This window comes from Elephas maximus, chromosome X (assembly GCF_024166365.1).
Source record: "Elephas maximus indicus isolate mEleMax1 chromosome X, mEleMax1 primary haplotype, whole genome shotgun sequence".
In the NCBI taxonomy this organism is placed as follows: domain Eukaryota; kingdom Metazoa; phylum Chordata; class Mammalia; order Proboscidea; family Elephantidae; genus Elephas; species Elephas maximus.
The window spans coordinates 176,448,541-176,471,057 of NC_064846.1; the positions used below are offsets into that span (position 1 = coordinate 176,448,541).

The 22,517-nt window shown below is 42.6% G+C and overlaps 1 protein-coding gene across 5 annotated transcripts in view; it reads left to right on the forward strand.

Moving 5' to 3' along the window:
- Positions 1–2,783: 2,783 nt before the first annotated feature.
- The window catches only part of LOC126069373 (zinc finger protein 883-like), a 53,915-nt gene continuing 34,181 nt past the window's right edge, over positions 2,784–22,517 (forward strand). The window contains exons 1-2 of one of the 5 annotated variants that reach the window (XM_049872702.1): positions 2,784–2,808; positions 6,496–6,687. In XM_049872702.1, coding sequence (XP_049728659.1) covers positions 6,685–6,687 — 3 coding nt within the window. In that variant the 5' untranslated portion in view covers positions 2,784–2,808; positions 6,496–6,684. The other 4 variants (XM_049872703.1, XM_049872699.1, XM_049872701.1 and 1 more) reach the window with 4 other exon arrangements.

The window sequence follows — 22,517 nt, forward strand, 5'->3', positions numbered from 1 at the left end:
GGGCAGTTATGGTGAAATCAAGGAATATCATAATAATCATACTTTGGATATACATCACACAGTTACGGTAAATGTCATGGTACAATTTGTACTTTTTATAATACTTTATAAGTAGCTTAAAACTGATGGATCTAACCAACTACCACAAAAGAAAACCCACCAGCTTAGACTGAAGAAGACAAAGGAAGATTGAAAAGAAAGAACACTATCTGTTGGAATTCAACAGGCAGGAAAATGGCCAAAGGAGCTGTAACAGTTGTCCTCCAAGAAAAGAAAAGAACCATCCCAGGAGCAGCTCAGACATCAGCAGAACTGTTGGAAGGAGCACTGGAAAGAGAACTGCCTTGGTCTCAAAGGGTGAGGCCATGGTCTCTGGAGTCTAAAAGAATGGGGCTATGGCCTCTGGGGTGCCAAAGGTAAAGTCATGGCCTTCTAGGTTTCAAGGAGTCAAATCTTCACCAACACGGTTTCAGAGTGTGAGGCTGCCATTCAGTTTGGCCAAGAGGATGAGTTCACTGGCTAAAGCTGAGGGGCTGGGGCTGCTATGCCCAAGAAGTAGAAGAATGGGGCCTGTCAGAGTGTGGGTGCACAGTTGCAACTCAGATGGACTACAAGAATGTTGCCACCTAAAGCCAAGGGAACAGAGTTGCCATCCCAGTGGACCTGAAAGGCTGAGCTGAAGCCTAGGGCTGAAGGATCTCCATCCAGAATTCAGAGAGCGTAGCCAACACACCAGGGCCTTTGCCTAGATGGTCTCAGAGAACAGAGAGTTATTTTCAAAACTTGAGCGCTAATGTAATTTACTCTGGTGGGTTTTGGATTTCCTTGATTCCCATTATCCCTTCTTTCCCTTCAATTTCTCCCATTTGTAACAGAAATGTCCACCTTGTGCCTATTCCTCCACTGGTCTTTGGAATCAGATAACTTGTAATCTAGATTTCACAGGTGAAGAAGTACCTTGCCTCAGGATAGAATACCCCTGAAGTCTCTCCCATATTGGATTTAGATGATTTGGAAGATGAGATTTTGAACTTGGAATCAATTTAAGATTTTGGAATGATATAATGGGGTGAATGGGTTTTGCATGTGGGGAGGACATGAATTTTGGGGGGCCAAGGGGTGGAATGTTATGGATTGAATTGTGTCCCCACAAAATATGTATTATGAATCCTAACCTCTATGCCTGTGGTTATAAACCTCTTTGGGAATGGGTCGTCTTTGTTATGTTAATAACACAGGTTAATGTAGGATGTGTCTTGAGTCCATCTCTTTTGACATATAAAGGAGATCAAATAAGCAAGAGAAGCAGAGATGGGAACGATATATGCAAAGCCACATGAAGATCACCCAGGAGCAGATACAAACAGACAAGGAACTTCCTCCAGAGCAAACAGACTGAAAGCCTCCCACTAGAGTCAGCACCCTGAATTCAGACTTCTAGCCTCCTAACCAAAAAACAAACAAACAAACAAACAAACCCATTGCCATCAAGTGGATTCCGACTCACAGCGACCCTATAGGACAGAGTAGAACTGCCCCATAGAGTTTCCAAGGAGTGCCTCGTGGATTTGGACTGCCAACTTTCCGGTTAGCAGCCATAGCACATAACCACAACACCGTCAGGGTTTCCTGCCCCCTAAAGGGTGAGAAAGTACATCTCTGTTTGTTAAAGCCCTTGGCTTGTGGTATTTCTGTTATAGCATCACTAGATAACTAAGACAAACACCATCAACCATCTTGACCTAATTGACATCCACTGAACACTCCAGCAAACGACAATATAAGGCATATTATTTCTAAGTGCTCATTATACATTCAGCAAGATAGATCATATGTTGGGTTATAATACAAACTTTAACATCGGAATAAAATGAATGAATAAGGGAATGAGTAAAATTGTTATTCATCCATTGGAGGAAAACATGGCAGAAAAAAATAACAAATTACTGCTACATGTAACAACATAGACAAAATCTGACAGATACTATGTTGACCAGATGAAGTCAGACACAACATACTTCATACAACCTGATTCTGATTATATGAAGTCTAGAATGGGCAAACCATATCTCTGGAAATATCAGAACACTGGTTACTTCTAGGGTGAATATCAACTGAGAAAACGGCATGGGGAAATCTTGTGTGTTGGATAATTTCCCTAATTTGGTCTCAGAGGAGGTTATGTGAGTGTATATCCAGACATCACGTGGAACACCTAAGATGAGTACACATTACGGACTTCATTACATGTGTATATATGAGACAAAAGTAAACAGTTCATAATTTTCATTTTCAAAGGTACTTCACCTTTTACCTACGACTGGTCCCTTCTTGCCTGTCACCCTGGAAAACTCCCTTCTCCAGGGTCCTCAGCACTTGGAGAGGTCAGACTGGGTGCGCGCTGCTCTTAGGGAAAGATAACCTGATGGTGCAAGAAACAACAAACCATGAACCAGAAGCCAAACTAGAGACTTCACCAATTCCAAAGATGGGGACATAGGTATGAGGAGCAACGCAATTAATTCTGTACAGAATATGGGAAAATTTTCTTCGGATGCAAACACGAACATTTTGTATTCCCCAAGGGTATCTCTGATTACTAAAATGCGCGCTTCAGCTCCTATACGCATTTGAATCCCAGGATTTTCTGTATAAAGATTCCAATCACAAGGGGGAACCACTGAAGCCCACGGACCGGAGTTACAGTGCTCTGAGTTCCCGCACGGAATCCCTCTCCTAAACACCTAGCGTCCCGGAAACAGCGGAAGTGTGCCTCCTTGGTCGGTGTCCGTCCCGCTCCGGAGTGAGGTCGGTGTGAGCCATCTGGTCCGCTGTGGGGTGAGCGCAGGTCGTGTCCCGGGTCTGAGGGCGCCGCGCCCGCTCCCCGCGCCCTCCTGGTCTCGCCGCTCCCGGAGCCTCGGGCCTCCCTGGAGCCGCCGCCGCTTGTGCGCTTGTTTCCTGCGCGCCCCCGGCCCCGCGGCCGCAGCTGCTTCTTGGAGGCCGCGGAGGTGGGACCTGCGTGTGTCCGTGCTTGGACAGGTGAGGTGGTGGGAGCCGCGCAGACCTGTGGTGCTCAGGGAGCGGGGACACATGCAGGGTCCCGGGTGTCCCGGGCGCGGCGGTCGCTCCCTGCGTGTGTCGGTGCGTGGACAGGTGAGGTGGTGGGAGCCGCGCAGACCTGTGGTGCTCAGGGAGCGGGGAGACATGCAGGGTCCTGGGCCTCCGGGGTCGCTCACTGTGTGTGTCGGTGCGTGGACAGGTGAGGCGGTGGGAGCCGCGCAGACCTGTGGTGCTCAGGGAGCGGGGAGACATGCAGGGTCCTGGGCCTCCCGGGCGCCGGGGTCGCTCCCTTTGTGTGTCGGTGCGTGGACAGGTGAGGTGGTGGGAGCCGCGCAGACCTGTGGTGCTCAGGGAGCGGGAAGACATGCAGGGTCCCGGGCTTCCCTGGCGCCGGGGTCTCTCCCTGCTTGTGTCGGTGCGTGGACAGGTGAGGTGGTGGGAGCCGCGCACACCTGTGCTCCTCAGGGAGCCGGGAAACATGCAGGGTCCTGGGTGTCCCGGGCCCCGGGCTCGCTCCCTGTGTGTGTCGGTGCGTGGACAGGTGAAGGGGTGGGCACCGTGGGAGCCGCGCAGACCTGTGCTGCTCAGGGAGCCGGGAGACATCCAGAGGCCTCAGAGACCTGGAATAAAACCACATAAGCCGGAAGTCATGTTTTTCCCCACTTTTTGGCAGTTTGGAGCAATAATTCTTGTGTGCGTCCCTACTTTCCAGCGTTTTGGGTGTTTACCTGTTGTTGCGTGTCCTGGCGGGGATTTTAGACTCACAGCGACCCTAAGTGACAGCGTAGGACAGCGCCATAGGTTTCCTTGGCTCTAATCTTTTTTAGGGAAGCCGATCGCCAGGTCTTTCCCCCGCAGAGCCACCGGATGGCTTCCAGCAGCCAACCTTGTTGTCAGCACCTGGGTACTTAAGCACTTGCACCGCCAGCCCTCCTATGCATGGGAACTCCTGGGTCATAGGGTACTTGTACGCCTAACATTTTGAAGAACCGCCAGAGTTTTCCACAGAGGCTGCAGCATTTTACAATCCCACTAGCAATTGCTCTGTATTCTCCCCAAATCTTGTTCTCTGTTTTTCTGATAGTAGCCATTATAGTAGGGATGAGGTGACCTCTGATGTGGATGTGATTCGCATTTCCCTAAGGACAAGGGTAGCAAGCATCTTTTCATGCGTTTCTGGACCATTTGCCTGTTGCCTTTGATGACCTGTTTAAATTTTTTTGCCCATTTTTAAAATGGCTGGTTTGTATGTTGTTGAGCAGTAGGGGTTCTTTATATATCCTGGATACTAAACTCTTAGGAGTTAGATGAATCACACTTATAGTAAAAACTATGAAAGCCAGAACCTCTCTCAGGCTGAAACTGTTGAAGGAAAGCTCAAATTTGTTTTTCACTGAAAGAAGCGATAGGAACATGGTAAGGCTGCACCCTGTCAAAGGCAGAAAAATTGCGAGACCCGGAAAAACAAGACAGCCCCTTTTAGTTGTGTCTTTCACAGCTTTCACTGTCTTTTCTCCCATGTTGTAGCTTGTCTGTGTACTTTGCTTACAAAATCCTCTGATACGTGAGTTGTTTTTAATTGTGCTTTAGGTGAATGTTTACAGCTCAATTTAATTTCTCATACAAAAATGTGTGCACGTATTATTATGTGACACTAGTTGTTGTCCCTATAATGTGACAGCACACTCCCGGTTTCCACCCCGGGCTTCGCATGTCCATCCAACCAGCTCGTGTCCCTTCCTGCCTTCTCATCCTGCCTCCAGAGAGGAACTGCCGATTTGATGTCTGCTTGAACTAGAAGCACACTCTTCACGAGCGTTATTTTATGTCTCGTAGTCGAGTCTAATCTGTGTCTAAACAGTTGTGTTCGGGAATGGTTTTTGTCCTGGGGTAACAGGGTGTCCAAGGGCTATGGCTTCAGGGGTTCCTCCAATCTCAGTCAGACCATTAATCTGGTCTTTTTAAGGCGCACAGGATTTTTAATTTATCTGTTTTGTCTTTTATGCCTCATGCTTTTAATATCATATCTGAGAATTCATTGTTGGAAAACATATATGCGTCTCTTTTTTAAAATTATAAAAAATAGTGCATGTGCCAAAAAGCTAAAAAATGCGTAGAGTAAAAATGATCATGAAACACCGCTTGTAATCTCGACAGTCCTGGCAGCACAGTGGTTAAGAGCTCAGCTGCCAACCAAAACGTCGGCAGTTGGAGTCCACCAGCTGCTCCTTGGAAGCCCTGTGGGGCAGTTGTACTCTGTCCTGTAGGGTCACTATGAGTTGGAATTGACTCGATGGCGTATGGGTTTTTTGGTTTGTAATCTCAACATCGGTAGAAAAAATATGCCTTTTGTTTTTCCCTCTCCTTCCCTAGAGATTGATATTCTGAAAGTTCTGCTGTCGGAGACGTGACTGGTGTTGTAGTCAGTTTATGTCAAATTCAAGCCTTCATGTGAAACTACTTGATTTTCCTAGTGCAGAATCTAGGAATTGCCCCTGAGATAACACCGCAGTATCAGCTTCCATCTGCTAAAGGCCTAATGTGTGCCAGAACTGTGTTCTTCCTCTCCTTTAGCTTGAAGCTTCAGCAGTGGGAATGGAGTGTGTTTCAGAGGTTACAGTTTGGTCCTTCGTGGCCAGTGGGAGACACCCTGCAGGTTGAGATACCGGCTCCTGGGTACCAGCAGACTCAGACACCAAACCCTTGCCATAGTCCACCTGGGACACTAAGGACTGTAAGGCTCTGAAACTTGACGTGTCCAAGGCAGGTTTTAAAATTTCACCAGAACAAATCTACTTCTCACCTGGCTTTCCCAACCAGTAAGCTGCATCACCATCCATTCACTAGATTCGGGGAAATAGCCTCTTTTTTTTTACCCTGAGAGGAGAGCTCCATTATAAAAGCAGCTCTGAACTTTCTCCTCCTTTTTCTCTTTTCAGAAGAAGGTACAGTCTCCACCCAGCAGCAAGAGGCAGGTATCAGCAATGTAAACCGAGTGAACTATCAATCACATACAGACTAAAATCCACATATTTTACCCTCTCTGACAAGACCTTCCACATTCAGGTTTATGTACAGTGCTCTGACTTAAATCTGTAACACCCCCATGTTAGATAAGCTCTTGACACATTTTTAAAACACTTTTTCAAAGATGTCAGGATTTTCCCTGCCTTTAGCCTTTGCACCAGGTATGTCTTCTGATTAGAGAAACACCTTTTAACCCTAGGAATTCAATAATTCTTAGAATTCAGGTCTCACTTCCATGTCACCTCCTCAGAGAGTACCCTTCCTGTCCCCTCAGTTACTGCCACGTATGTCTAAGTTTAAATATCATTGCAGCTTTCAGAATGAGGTAAATCCAGCTAAGGTTGACATTAACCTTCATTATGTAAATACAAGCATTTTTTAATTAAATGTTACCTCTGCTTTTTCCAGTTCTGTTTATATCTGTGACTGGCTTCCACAGTAAGGATTTCAACTGCTCCTCTTCGCGTGTGGACCAGACATTGTTCATCTGCCTCCAGACTGCCCCGGCCTCTGCTTCCACTCGTGTCCCTCTTCCTGAAGTGGCTTCTTGGGCTCAGGGACGACATTCCCTTAGACTTCCAGAAACTGGAGAAGGAAATGGTGAGTTCTGTGGAGAACTGGGTTGTCCTTAGCATAAGTGGGTGAGGCTGGATCTGAATTGTTGGGGGAGCAGCTGTGTGCTGCAGGGCTGTGGTTCCTCAATGAAGAGAAAAGGTAGCAGAGGAGGCTGAGGGACTGAGGCCCAGGAGGCACCCTGAGGCCCTGCTCCTCTGTCACTGGGCCCTTCCCCTGTACACAGGTGGCTTTTCAGGATTTAGATGTCTGGGGTCACCTTCCTTATGTGACTCTCAGAGCTGGCACCCTGGGGTGTTAACATCCCCGCCCTGGGCCTTGGTGCTCTGTGTTGAATGACAGAGTCTCCTGACCAGAGTCTGAAGATGGAGCGCCTCTGGCTGTGGAGGCTGAACCCTTGTCCCATCTCTCTGGTCAGTGTTTGTGACTCCCCCCCAGGCAGTGGAGCATTTTCTGTGCAGTTCTATAACTACAGCTTTTCCTCTCACATTGTGTGATGGGTTAGAAGAAGGGGTGGAGAGATTGTAGGGGAAGGCCCTGACCGTTTATGGGGTCCTGGCTGTTGCTGGGAAACCCTGGTGGCATAGTGGTTAAGAACTAGGGCTGCTAACCAAAAGGTTGGAAGTTCGATTCCACCAGGCACTCCCTGGAAACCCTATGGGGAAGCTCTAGTCTGTCCTATAGGATCGCTATGAGTCAGAATCGACTCAACGGCAACGGGTTTGGTTTTTTTTTGGTTTGGGGGGTGTTGGTAACTGTCCTGACATCACCAAAGGCATGAAGCTGGGGACGATGTGTCCAGCTGGATCCTGTGTGGGTTCTCTAGACACATTTTTTCTCCAGTGGAGAAGGCTTTTTTGCCTTGAGGGTTTCAGGTGTGTGGGAAGCATGACTCCCTAGTCTAGGTCCTTGTTCTCCCATTTATGGCTAGAAAAAGAAAAAAATACTTAATCTTTCTAATTGTTGATGTTCTCCATAGTTTTGAATAACAATCTAAAATTAAAGTGTTTTCTTTTGCTAGAGAAGGCTAACATACAAGATGTGTGTATTTAAGTTCTTGGGTTTACAGTTTCCCTGGAAGAAAATTTCTAGATCATTTACTGTGTTTCCGCAGAGAATTTTTCAATTTAGTGGATATAAACTTCTCAAACACAGAGGAATGCCTATTTTAACTGATGTAAAAGTTACTCTAAAGCTGACTTCAATCGTGAGAAGGTTCTTAAAGACTCCTGTTACATTTAACAAGTCATGCCAGAAAACCCTAATGTGTTAAATACTTTAGTCATTTTAGAAGCATTCTTCTGGCTGAGAGAATATAGGTGTTCAGATTCTGATATCTCTGGTCACTGTGTTTAGAAGGAGAGCTCAAATTTATACTTTCGTGATTTGTACAAGTGCATTAGAGCATTTAGTAACAGTTGGGTTCTAGATGATTAAACTCGACATGGTTTAGTTATTATGAACATGAATTCCTAGTAAAAACATTTCTCATCTAAGCTATATTATGTTTAAAAGTACATTACAGTTTGCCGAAGTTATGTTTTTCCAAAAGATAATACCTTCACAGTTTGAAACTCAATATGGACTTTAAAAGTATACTTTATAAAAACTTGTTCCTATCTTGTCCTCATCCAGCCTGTCTGTCTTCTCCCGGCTTCCTTTAAGTAACCAGCTTTATTACTTTCTGAAGCATCTTGCCACTGTTTATGTAAAAGCAAGCAAGTAGAAATTTTTTATTTCCCCTAGTTTGTTACACGAGATGGTGTGGAATTTATACTGTTTACTAAACAAAATACGCTGGTGATATTTTCATAACAATATGTAGAAAGCTTAAATCTAAATTCTTGTAAAACTCCGGAATACTACATATGATGGACTTTTTTGTTGTTTTGACCTGTATTGCCATGAATGGATGCTTGGATTGTGGCCATTATTTTGGTCTTATGATGCTTGTTGTAGTAAATATAAATGTAAATCCTTTCTAAAATTCAGGAATTAATAGTTTAAGTATAAAAGCCCTTCTGAGCTAAGTAAAATAAAAATGAAGGGATTTTCAGATGATTTTGTATAGTTAATATATGAAGATTATGTTTCTTTTGTTTTTAAAGTAATGCTTTAAACTTTCTGTTGTCAACTATATCATAAACAACAAGTACAGAAACTTTTACTGTAAAACTTAAATCGTAATCTGGGTTGCTGGTAGTCCTTAGACCTTGGTCAGGTCTTGTCTCCTCCTGTCTGGAGATTGTTACTATCTGTATTGAGAAGTTTACGGCTATTCCCAACATTATTGGTAGTATTATAGATTATAACTTCTGAAAACATTGTAATTTCGCTTTTTCAAATATAAAACAAATGATGTGGAATTGACTTTTTACTTAATGGCGTAAATGAGTATAGATTAATTATTCCAATTAGTTGATTAAAAAAAAAAACTACTTGCCATAGAATCGATTCCGAATCATGGTGACCTCGTGTGTTTTGCAATAGAACTATATCTACTCTCTAGGGTTTTCAGTGGCTGATTTTTTGAAGTAGATACCCAACCCTTTTTTTAGAGTTGCCTGCAGGGCAGTTCTACTCTGTCCTGTAGAGTTGCAGCGAGTCAGAATTGATGGCAAGGGATTATGGGTGGACTCAAACCATCAACCTTTCAGTTAGTAGCAGAGTGCTTAACCCTTTGCATCACTTAGGGACCCCATTTAGTTGCCACCACCCCACGTATTGAAGTATATGTGCTTTCTGTAACTGGCCTGCCTTGCTCGCAGTGTCAAGAATCCATTTTATATAGGTAGGTGGGCCTTTTCCATGCCCAGTTGTTTTTTTCCATTGGGAACCATGGTGGCACAGCGGTTAAAGCGGTTGGCAGCTAACTAAAACTCAGTAGTTTGAACCCACCAGCCCTTCTGTGGGAAAAAGATGTGGCAGTCTACTTCCATAAAGATTTACAGCCTTGGAAATCCTAAAAGGTGGCTATGAGTCAGAATTCAGTTGAAGGCAATGGGTTTCTTTTTGGTTTATACTGATACTAAACTGTCTAATATAGCATAGCTTTATTTATAAAATAAATAAATAAAAGTATATATACATATGACATGTTTGGATAAGCCCCCATGCCTTGTTCTTAGACCATGTTGGCTATTCATGGACATTTCCATTTCCAAATACATCTTTTTTTTTTTTTTTTTTTTTTGGTGAAGTCATAAAAAATTATTAAATTGATTAATTATATAGAAGCAAATTGGAAATAACGATCTACCTGGGAGAAAATTTTCTAAAAGCACGCTCTACCTTTTCATTTACTTCATTGTATTTAGATGTCATTTAATGTTTTTGTAATTTTTTCATTAGGATCTTTAATTTACTTAATTACACTCCTTTTGTTGTTGTTCTTGTTAGGTGCCATTGAGTCGGTTCCGACTCATTTCGACCCTATGCACAACAGAACAGAACACTGCCTGGTCCTGTGCCATCCTTAAAATTGTTATGCTTGAGCTCATTGTTGCAGCCACTGTGTCAATCCACCTCGTTGAGGGTCTTCCTCTTTTCCACTGACCCTGTACTCTGCCAAGCATGATGTCCTTCTCCAGGAACTGATCCCTCCTGACAACATGTCCAAAGTATGTAAGATGCAGTCTCGCCATCTTTGCCTCTAAGGAGCATTCTGGCCGCACTTCTTCCAAGACAGATTTGTTCGTTCTTTTGGCAGTCCATGGTATATTCAATATTCTTCACCAACACCACAATTCAAAAGCGTCAACTCCTCTTCGATCTTCCTTATTCATTGTCCAGCTTTCACATGCATATGATGTGATTGAAAATACCATGGCTTGGGTCAGGCACACCTTAGTCTTCAGGGTGACATCTTTGCTCTTCAACACTTTGAAAAGGTCCTTTTGTAGCAGATTTGCGCAATGCAATGTGTCTTTTGATTTCTTGACTGCTGCTTCCATGGGTGTTGATTCTGGATCCAAGTAAAATGAAATCCTTGACAAGTTCAATCTTTTCTCCATTTATCATGATGTTGCTTACTGGTCCAGTAGTGAGGATTTTTGTTTTCTTTATGTTGAGGTGTAATCCATACTGAAGGCTGTGGTCTTTGATCTTCATTAGTAAGTGCTTCAGGTCCTCTTCACTTTCAGCAAGCAAGGTTGTGTCATCTGCATAATGCAGGTTGTTAATGAGTCTTCCTCCAATCCTGATGCCCCATTCTTCTTCATACAGTCCAGCTTCTCGGTTTATTTGTTCAACATACAGATTAAATAGGTATGATGAAAGAATACAACCCTGATGCATACCTCTCCTGACTTTAAACCAATCAGTATCCCCTTGTTCTGTTCGAACAACTGCCTCTTGATCTATGTAAAGGTTCCTCATGAGCACAGTTAAGTGCTCTGGAATTCCCATTCTTTGCAGCATTATCCAAAGTTTGTTATGATCCACACAGTCGAATGCCTTTGCATAGTCAATAAAACACAGGTAAACATCCTTCAGGTATTCTCTGCTTTCAGCCAGGATCCATCTGACATCAGCAATGGTATCCCTGGTTCCACGTCCTTTCTGAAACCAGCCTGAATTTCTGGCAGTTCCCTGTCGATATATTGCTACAGCCATTTTTAAATGATCTTCAGCAAAATTTTGTTTGCATGTGATATTAATGGTAATTGTTCTATAATTCCCACATTTGGTTGGATCACCTTTCTGGGCAATAGGCATAAATATGGATCTCTTCCAGTCGGTTGTTCAGGAAGCTGTCTTCCATATTTCTTGGCGTAGACAAGTGAGCACCTCCAGCGCTGCATCTGTTTGTTGAAACATCTCAATTGATATTCCATCAATTCCTGGAGCCTTGTTTTTCGCCAGTGCCTTCAGAGCAGCTTGGACTACATCCTTCAGTACCATCGGTTCCTGATCATATGCCACCTCCTGAAATGGTTGAATATTGACTAATTCTTTTTGGTACAATGACTCTGTGTATTCCTTCCATCTTCTTTTGATGCTTCCAACGTCGTTTAATATTTTCCCCATGGAATCCTTCACTATTGCAACTCGAGGCTTGAATTTTTTCTTCAGTTCTTTCAGCTTGAGAAACGCCAAGCGTGTTCTTCCCTTTTGGTTTTCCATCTTCAGCTCTTTGCACATGTCGTAATACTTTACTTTGTCTTCTCGAGAGGCCCTTTGAAATCTTCTGTTCAGTTCTCTTACTTCATCAATTCTTCCTTTTGCTTTAGCTGCTCGACGCTTAAGAGCAAGTTTCAGAGTCTCCTCTGACATCCATCTTGGTCTTTTCTTTCTTTCCTATGTTTTCAGTGACCTCTTGCTTTCTTCATGGATGATGTCCTTGATGTCATTCCACAACTCGTCTGGTCTGCGGTCACTAGCGTTCAATGCGTCAAATCTATTCTTGAGATGGTCTCTAAGTTCAGGTGGAATATACTCAAGGTCATATTTTGGCTCTCGTGGACTTGCTCTGATTTTCTTCAGTTTCAGCTTGAACTTGCATATGAGCAATTGATGGTCTGTTCCACAGTCGGCCCCTGGCCTTGTTCTGACTGATGATATTGAGCTGTTCTCTTTCCACAGATGTAGTCAATTTGATTTCAGTGTGTTCCATCTGGTGAGGTCCATGTGTATAGTCGCCGTTTATGTTGATGAAAGAAGGTATTTGCAATGACGAAGTCGTTGGTCTTGCAAAATTCTATCATTCGATCTCCGGCATCGTTTCTATCACCAAGGCCATATTTTCCAACTACTGATCCTTCTTCTTTGTTTCCAGCTTTCGCATTCCAATCACCAGTAATTATCAATGCATCTTGATTGTATGTTCGATCAATTTCAGACTGCAGCAGCTGATAAAAGTCTTCTACTTCTTCATCTTTGGCCCTAGTGGTTGATGCGTACATTTGAATAGTAGTCGTATTAACTGGTCTTCCTTGTAGGCGTATGGATATTATCTTACCACTGACAATGTTGTACTTCAGGATAGGTCTTGAAACGTTCTTTTTGATGACGAATGAACACCATTCCTCTTCGAGTTGTCATTCCCAGCATAGTAGACTATATGATTGTCCGATTCAAAATGGCCAATACCAGTCCATTTCAGTTCACTAATGCTTAGGATATCGATGTTTGATGCGTTCCATTTCATTTTTGACAATTTCCAATTTTCCTAGATTCATACTTCGTACATTCCAGGTTCCGATTATTAATGGATGTTTGCAGCTGTTCCTTCTCATTTTGAGTCGTGCCACATCAGCAGATGAAGGTCCAGAAAGCTTTACTCCATCCACGTCATTAAGGTCGACTCTACTTTGAGGAGGCAGCTCTTCCCCAGTCATCTTTTGAGTGCCTTCCAACCTGGGGGGCTCATCTTCCAGCACTTTATCAGACAATGTTCCGCTGCTATTCATAAGGTTTTCACTGGCTAATGGTTTTCAGAAGTAGCCTACCGGGTCCTTCCCCCTAGTCTGTCTTAGTCTGGAAGCTCAGCTGAAACCTGTCCTCCATGGGTGACCCTGCTGGTGTCTGAATACCGGTGGCATAGATTCCAGCATCACAGCAACACGCAAGCCCCCACAGTACGACAAACTGACCTACACATGGGAGACATTCCTTTTAGGTACCTTCTATTTTTACTAAAATACATGTTATCTTTTAAAAGTTAATTTCTCAGTGTTTGGTACTAGTGTATATACATGAAATACTTAAAGTAAACCGTTATTGGGTATTTACTTCCTAATCTGAATACTTGCTAAATTCCCTCAATCCTGTAATCATCTGTACCATCTTTTGAGGCTCTGTGTATACAGCAGAAACCCTGGTGGCGTAGTGGTTAAGAGCTACGGCTGCTAGCCAAAAGATGAGCAGTTCAAATCTGCCAGGCGCTTCTTGGAAACCCTATGGGGCAGTTCTACCCTATAGGCAGATCTACTCTGTCTTATAGGGTTGCTGTGAGTCGGAATTGACTTGACAGCAATGGGTAATGGTAGTATATATACAATTATTTAATCTATAAAGTAAAATGGAATGGGACCTCCCCCACCATTTAACATTCTTATTTCTTTACCTTTTTTTCCTCGTTCTTTTTTCACTCAGCATAATGTCTTCCAGGTTCATGCACGTTATGAGATGTTTTGCAGATTCATCGTTGTTCTTTATGATTACATAGCATTCCATTGCGTGAATATGCTATAATTTATCTCTTCATTCCGTGATGGGCACCTAGGTTGTTCCTTCTTTTTGCTATTGTGAACAGTGCTGCAGTGAACATGGGTGTGCGTATTATCTATTCATGTGACAGCTCTTACTTCTCTAGGATATATTCCAGGGAGTGGGATTGCTAGATGGTATGGCAGTTCTATTTCTAGCTTTTTAAGGAAACGCCAAATCAATTTTCAAAGTAGTTGTACCATTTTACATTCCCATCAGCAGTGTGTAAGTGTTCCAGCCTCTTCACAACCTCTCCAACATTTATTGTTTTGTGTTTTTTGGATTAATGCCAGTCTTGTTGGAGTGAGATGGAATCTCATTGTAGTTTTGATTTGCATTTTGCTAGTGGCTAATGATCGTGAGTGTTTCCTCATGTATCTGTTAGTTGCCCGAATGCCTTCTTTGGTGAAGTGTCTGTTTATATCCTTTGCCCATTTTTTAATTGGGTTGTTTGTCTTTTTGTGGTTGAAGTTTAGCAGTATCTTGTAGATTTTAGAGATTAGACCCTGATCAGATATGCTGAAGCCAAAAATTTTTTCCCAGTCGGTAGGTTATCGTTTCACTCTTTTTTTTTTTTTAACTTTTATTGAGCTTCAAGTGAACGTTTACAAATCAAGTCAGACTGTCACATATAAGTTTATATACACCTTACTCCGTACTCCCACTTGCTCTCCCCCTAATGAGTCAGCCCTTCCAGTCTCTCCTTTCGTGACAATTTTGCCAGCTTCCAACTCTCTCTATCCTCCCATCCCCCCTCCAGACAGGAGATGCCAACACAGTCTCAAGGGTCCGCCTGATATAATTAGCTCACTCTTCATCAGCATCTCTCTCCTACCCTCTGTCCAGTCCCTTTCATGTCTGATGAGTTGTCTTCGGGAATGGTTCCTGTCCTGTGCCAACAGAAGGTTTGGGGACCGTGACCGCCGGGATTCCTCTAGTCTCAGTCAGACCATTAAGTATGGTCTTTTTATGAGAATTTGGGGTCTGCATCCCACTGATGTCCTGCTCCCTCAGGGGTTCTCTGTTGTGCTCCCTGTCAGGGCAGTCATCGATTGTGGCCGGGCACCAACTAGTTCTTCTGGTCTCAGGAGGATGTAGGTCTCTGGTTTATGTGGCCCTTTCTGTCTCTTGGGCTCTTAGTTATCATGTGACCTTGGTGTTCTTCAGTCTCCTTTGATCCAGGTGGGTTGAGACCAATTGATGCATCTTAGATGGCCACTTGTTAGCATTTAAGACCCCAGACGCCACATTTCAAAGTGGGATGCAGAATGTTTTCATAATAGAATTATTTTGCCAATTGACTTAGAAGTCCCCTTAAACCATGGTCCCCAAACCCCCGCCCTTGCTCCGCTGACCTTTGAAGCATTCAGTTTATCCCGGAAACTTCTTTGCTTTTGGTCCAGTCCAATTGAGCTGACCTTCCATGTATTGAGTATTGATCTTCCCTTCACCTAAAGCAGTTCTTATCTACTAACTAATCAGTAAAAAACCCTCTCCCACCCTCCCTCCCTCCCCCTCTCATAACCACAAAAGTGTGTGTTCTTCTCAGTTTATACTGTTTCTCAAGATCTTATAATAGTGGTCTTATATAATACTTGTCCTTTTGCCTCTGACTGATTTTGCTCAGCATAATGCCTTCCAGGTTCCTCCATGTTATGAGATGTTTCACAGATTCGTCACTGTTCTTTATCGATGCGTAGTATTCCATTGTGTGAATATACCACAATTTATTTATCCATTCATCCATTGATGGACACCTTGGTTGCTTCCAGCTGTTTGCTATTGTAAACAGAGCAGCAATAAACATGGGTGTGCATATTTCTGTTTGTGTGAAGGCTCTTGTTTCTCTAGGGTATATTCCAAGGAGTGGGATTTCTGGGTTGTATGGTAGTTCTATTTCTGACTTTTTAAGATAACTCCAGATAGATTTCCAAAGTGGTTTACCATTTTACATTCCCACCAGCAGTGTATAAGAGTTCCAATCTCTCCGCAGCCTCTCCAGCATTTATTATTTTGTGTTTTTTGGATTAATGCCAGCCTTGTTGGAGTGAGATGGAATCTATCGTCATTTTAATTTGCATTTCTCTAATGGCTAATGATCGAGAGCATTTTCTCGTGTATCTGTTAGCTGCCTGAATATCTTCTTTAGTGAAATGTGTGTTCATATCCTTTGCCCACTTCTTGATTGGGTTGTTTGTCTTTTTGTGGTTGAGTTTTGACAGAATCCTATAGATTTTAGAGATCAGGCGCTGGTCGGAGATGTCATAGCCAAAAATTCTTTCCCAATCTGTAGGTGGTCTTTTTACTCTTTTGGTGAAGTCTTTAGATGAGCATAGGTGTTTGATTTTTAGGAGCTCCCAGTTATCTGGTTTCTCTTCATCATTTTTGGTAATGTTTTGCATTCTGTTTATGCCTTGTATTAGGGCTCCTAGGGTTGTCCCTATTTTTTCTTCCATGATCTTTATCGTTTTAGTCTTTATGTTTAGGTCTTTGATCCACTTGGAGTTAGTTTTTGTGCATGGTGTGAGGTATGGGTCCTGTTTCATTTTTTTGCAAATGGATATCCAGTTATGCCAGCACCATTTGTTAAAAAGACTTATCTTTTCCCCAATTAGCTGACACTGGGCCTTTGTCAAATATCAGCAGCTCATATGTGGATGGATTTATATCTGGGTTCTCAATTCTGTTCCACTGGTCTATGTGACTGTTGTACAAGTACCAGGCTGTTTTGACTACTGTGGCTGTATAATAGGTTCTGAAATCAGGTAGAGTGAAGCCTCCCACTTTCTTCTTCTTTTTCAGTAATGCTTTACTTATCCGAGGCTTCTTTCCCTTCCATATGAAGTTGGTGATTTGTTTCTCCATCACTCTTTTGGTGAAGTCTTTTGATGAGCGTAAGTGTTTGATTTTTAGGAGCTCCCAGTTATCTAGTTTCTCTTCTGGTGTTTGGGCATTGTTAGTAATGTTTTGTATTCTGTTTATGCCATGTATTAGGGCTTCTAGTGTTATTCCTTTTTTTTCTACCACAACCTTTATGGTTTTAGATTTTATATTTAGGTCTTTGATCCATTTTTTTAGTTTTTTTTTTTTTTTTTTTGCGTGGTGTGATGTATGGATCTTGTTTCACTTTTAGCAGGTGGATATGCAGTTATACCAGCATCGTTTGTTAAAGAGACTATATTTACCTCAATTAACAGACTTTGGACCTTTGTCAAATATCAGCTGCTCATAGGTGGATGAATTTGTGTTTCACTGGTCTATGTATCTGTTGTTGTACCAGTACCAGGCTGTCTTGACCACCGTGGTGGTATAATAGGTTCTCAAATCAGGTAGTGTGTGAGGCCTGCCATTTTTTTTTAATATAATTTTTATTCTGCTTTAAGTGAAAGTTTACAAATTGAGTCAGTCTCTCACGCAAAAACCCGTGTACACCTTGCTACGCACTTCCAATTACTCTCCCCCTAATGAGACAGCCCAGTCTTTCCCCCCGTCTCTCTTTTCGTGTCCATTTCGCCAGCTTCTAACTCCCTTCACCCTCTCATCTCCCCTTGAGGCAGGAGATGCCAACATAGTCTCCAGTGTCCACCTGATCCAAGAAGCTCACTCGTCAACAGCATGCCTCTCCAACCCATTGTCCAGTCCAATCCATGTCTGAAGAGTTGGCTTTGGGAATGGTTCCTGTTCTGGGCCAACAGAAGGTCTGGGGGCCATGACTGCTGGGGTCCTTCTAGTCTCAGTCAGACCATTAAGTCTGGTCTTATGAGAATTAGGGGTCTGCATCCCACTGCTCTTCTACTCCCTCAGGGGTTCTCTGTTGTGTTCCCTGTCAGGGCAGTCATTGGTTGTAGCCGGGCACCATCTAGTTCTTCTGGTCTCAGGATGATGTAGTCTCTGGTTCATGAGGCCTCCCACTTTGCTCTTTCTTCTTCAGTAATGTTTTACTTATCCAGGGCCTCGTCCCTTTCCATATGAAGTTGATGTTTTGTTTCTCCATCTCATTAAAAAATGTTATTGGAATTTGGATCGGAAGTGCATTTTATGTATAGATTTGTTTTGGTAGAATAGACATTTTTACAATGCTAAGTGTTCCTATCCTTGAGCAAGGTATGTTTTTCCACTTATGTAGGTCTCTTTTGGTTTCTTGCAGTTTTCTTTGTATAAGTCTTTTACATCTCTGGTAAGATTTATTCCTAAGTATTTATCTTTTGGGGGGCTACTGTAAATGGTATTGGTTTGGTGATTTCCTCTTTGATGATCTTTTCGTTGGTGTAGAGGAATCCAACTGATTTTTATATGTTTATCTTGTATCCTGATACTCTGCTGAACTCTTGTATTGGTTTCAGTAGTTTTCTTGAGGATTCTTTAGAGTTTTCTGTGTATAAGATCATGTCATCTGCAAATAGAGATACTTTTACTTCTTCCTTACCAATCTGGATGCCCTTTATTTCTTTATCTAGCCTAACTGGTCTTGCTAGGATCTCCAACATAATGTCAAATAAGAGTTTTGATAAAGGGCATCCTTGTCTGGTTCCCAATCTCTAGGGGAATGCTTTCAGGCTCTCTCCATTTAGGGTGATGTTGGCTGTTGGCTTTGTATGAAAATAAATTTTTTTATATAAATGCCCTTTATTATGTCGAGGAATTTCCCTTCTGTTCCTATTTTGCTGAGAGTTTTTATCATGAATGGGTGTTGCACTTTGTTGGATGACTTTCTGCATCAACTGATAAGATCATGTGGTTGTTGTCTTTTGTTCTATTTATACAATGGATTACATTGATTGTTTTTCTAATGTTGAACCATCCCTGCACACCTGGTATGAATCCCACTTGGTCATGGTGAATTATTTTTTTTGATATGTTGTTGAATTCTATTGGCTAGAATGTTGTTGAGGACTTTTGCATCTACGTTCATGAGGGATATAGTTCTATAATTTCCTTTTCTTGTGGTGTCTTTACCTGGTTTTGGTATCAGGGATATGGTGGCTTCATAAAATGAGTTTGGAAGTATTCCATCCTTTTCTATGCTCTGAAATACCTTTACTAGTAGTGGTATTAACTCTTCTCTGAATGTTTGGTAGAATTCTCCAGTGAAGCCGTCAGGTTCAGGGCTTTTTTTTTTTGTTGGTAGTTTTTATTACCTTTTCAGTCTCTTCTTTTGTTATGGGTTTATTTAGTTGTTCTACCTCTGTTTGTGTTAGTTTAGTTAGGTAGTGTGTTTCTAGAAATTTGTCCGTTCCCTCTAGGTTTTCAAATTTATTGGAATACAGTTTTTTGTAGTATTCTGCTATGATTCTTTTAATTTCAGTTGGGTCTGTTGTGATATCGCCCATCTCACTTTTTATTTGGGTTATTTTCTTCCTCTGGAGTTTTTCGTTTGTCAGTTTGGTCAGTGGTTTATCAGTTTTGTCGATCTTTTGAAAGAAGCAGCTTTTGGTCTTATTAACTCTTTCAATTTTTTTCTATTCTTTATTTCATTTAATTCTGCTCTAAACCACCCCAAACCCACTGCCACTGAGTTGATTCTGACTCATAGCGACCCTATAGGGTAGAGTAGAACTGCCCGAAAGAGTTTCCAAGGAGTGCCTGGCGGATTTGAACTGCCGACCTCTTGGTTAGCAGCTGTAGCACTTGATCACTACACCAGCATGTAGAGCATATAGGTAGGTGGGTTTTGCAGCTAGAGTATGGGCACCCAGTGCTGTTGGCTGTAAGGACTGGGAGTCACCACTTATTCTTGGACCCTTGTCACAGGTGGCTCAGTGGAGTAGGTGGAGTCACCAGTCATCAGGCCGCTGATGTGGGTAAGTGAGGACCCTGCTTAATGGGCAGGGTAGTGTCATATATCACAAGTCTGCTACTCCCCATTATAGCAGATACAGATGAAAATAGGCTTCAGGTATGTACCCTGTTATACCGTGCTAATGAGGGCCTGTGCTGTTGAAATGGGGCCACACAGGTCTATGCAGGGGTGAAAGGCATTCAAAGTCTGTGGACCCCTTATGCTTGTGCCTAATAAAAGGGGTTGTGCCTGTCCTGAGTTCCTGGCTTAGGGGAGCTGGTAGATTATTTTTTCTTATTAATTTGCTCCCTCTCCAAAGCCAGGAGAATGGCTCAGAGTGCGTGACGGGTCCTACTTCTGGCCCAGGGAGCGCAACAATCACTGAAGCGGACTGGGACCCGGAGCAGAGCGGGGAGGGGGCGGGTAAATGGGAGAGAGTTACTTCCCAAAAGGTTTTTTTTCGATCCATGTGGTAGATTAGATGCTCGTACTTAATCTTTTGCCAATTGAGTGATGTTTCTCGCTGCTTCTTGAGGTTTGAGCAGACTCTGCGCTGCTAGTTCTCTCCCTGTGTGGAACACGCATCCCGAGCCCCGCTGCTTGCCTCACCACTCACACCAGCTGATTTAGCTGCAGGGTGCTGATATTGGCCAGGTTGAGTCTGGCAACTCCTTCCTGCTTCTGAACCGTCTCTCCCTCCCCCTGCTGCTCAGTCCGATTCCTCAACACTGTCTTCAATGTTCAGGGCTCCTAGATTGTCCTGTATAGTTGATTGACTTGTTCTTTTGGATCTTTGTTGCAAGAGGGACTACAGGAAGTGTCTGACTACTCCACCATCTTGTCCCCACCTCTCATGGGTCGCACTTTGAATGTAGTATCTAAAAAATCACCACCAAACCCAAGGTCATCTAGGTTTTCTCCCAGGTTGTCTTCTTGAAGTTTTATAGTTTTGCATTGACATGTACGTCTTTGGGCTATACTGTGTTAATGTTTCTTAAAGGTGTAAGAACTTTGTGTAAATACCTTTTTTTTGCTAGTAGATGTATAGGTGTTACAGCACCACTGATTGAAGTGGCTATCCTTTCTACATTCATTTGCTTTTGGTTTACTCCAAGGTCAGATGACTGTATTTGTATCTATTTCTGTGTTCTCTCTTCTGTTCCATTGACCTGTTTGTCTTTTTTTTTTTTTGCCAGTACCATACAGTGTTGATTACTGTAGCTTCAGAGGTTAGTCTTGAAGTGGTGCAGTGGCAGTTTTCCAACTTACTTCTTCAATGTTTTTTTGGCTTTTATGAGCCTTTCCACTTTCCATGTAAATGTTAAAAAGTTTGTCAATGTTCATAAAAGGACTTGCTGGGATTTTGATTGGGATTGCATTGAAAGTATAGATCACTTTGGGAAGAGGTGGCATCTTAACAATATTGAGTTTTCCCATACATGAACATGGAATAGCTCTCCTTTCATTTAAACCTTTGAATTCTTTCATCAAGAGTTTTGTAGTTTTCTTCATGTATATGTTTTGTATACTTTATTACATTTATACTGTTTCATTTTTGTCATTATTGTTACCAGTGTAAATGCTATTCTGTTTTTAATTTCAAATTGCAGTTGTTCTTTACTGGAATGTAGGAAGGCATTTGAGTTTTGTGTATTAATCTTTTATCTTGCAGCTTTGGTACAATCAGTTATTAGTTTCGTGAGTGGTTTTCTTGATTCTTTGGGATTTCCTGTATAGACGGTCATTTCACGAATAAACAAAAACAGCTTATACCATCTTCAACAGTCTGCATACTTTTCTTTCCTTTTCTTGTTTTACTCTATCATCTGGAGCATGTGCGCCGAACCCCGATGTATATGTGGTCAGACATAGCTTGAATGACTGTTATGCTCTCATGAGAGTGTGTGTGTATGTACATATATGTGTATTTATTAAGTTTTCTGTCCACAGTCAAAGGACTCAGAGCCCATGGACATCGTGATATTTCTATATTATTCACTGCTATATCTGGTTTGTTGACATGAAGTAGGCTCTGTGTCAGCATTACCTAAGTCAGTTTTAATAAATGAAGGTAACCATAGTTAAGAGTCTGAAGGGAAGAAGTCTTAGCCCCTTGTTGTCTGATTGAATAGGATATTTCCTTTTTCTCCTCTTCCTAGGGAAACCCTGGTGGCATAGTGGTTAAGTGCTGTCGGCTGATAACCAAGGGTCCGCAGTTCGAATCCACCAGGTGCTCTTTGGAAACTATGGGGCAGTTCTGCTCTGTCCTATAGGGTCGCTGTGAGTCGGAATCAACCCGACGGCACTGGGTTTGGTTTTTTTTTTTTTTCTCTTCCTAGTATCCAGCAGAACTCTAGATCATACATGGTGTCATTGGAGAATAACAGCCAAAATAACAACAAAACTGTATGCGTGTGAACAGAAACGGAGTTGATAGGAATTTAGGCATCAAAGACAAATTGACCTGCATTGTGATCCTGGATCATCATTATTCCATGGGGGTGACATTGCGCCTGTGATCAATTGATTGTTTCTTACTTTACTCAGCGATTAGCTGTTTCAAATAATATCTGTTTAGGAGAATCCTGAGAGATAAATAAGGGTGTCTTAGTTATCTAGTGCTGCCATAACAGAGACATCACATGTGGATGTGGCTTTAACAAAGAGAAATGTATTTCTTCACAGTAAAGTAGGCAAAAAGTCCAAATTTAGAGTGTCAGCTCCAGGGAAAAGTTTTGTCTCTCTGCCGGCCTTCTTATCAATCTTCCCCCAGGCTAGGAGTTTCTCTGTGCTGGGACGCCAGGCCCAAAGGACGCGCTTTGCTCCTAGCACTGCTTTCTTGGTGATATGAGGTCCCCCCATCCCTCTG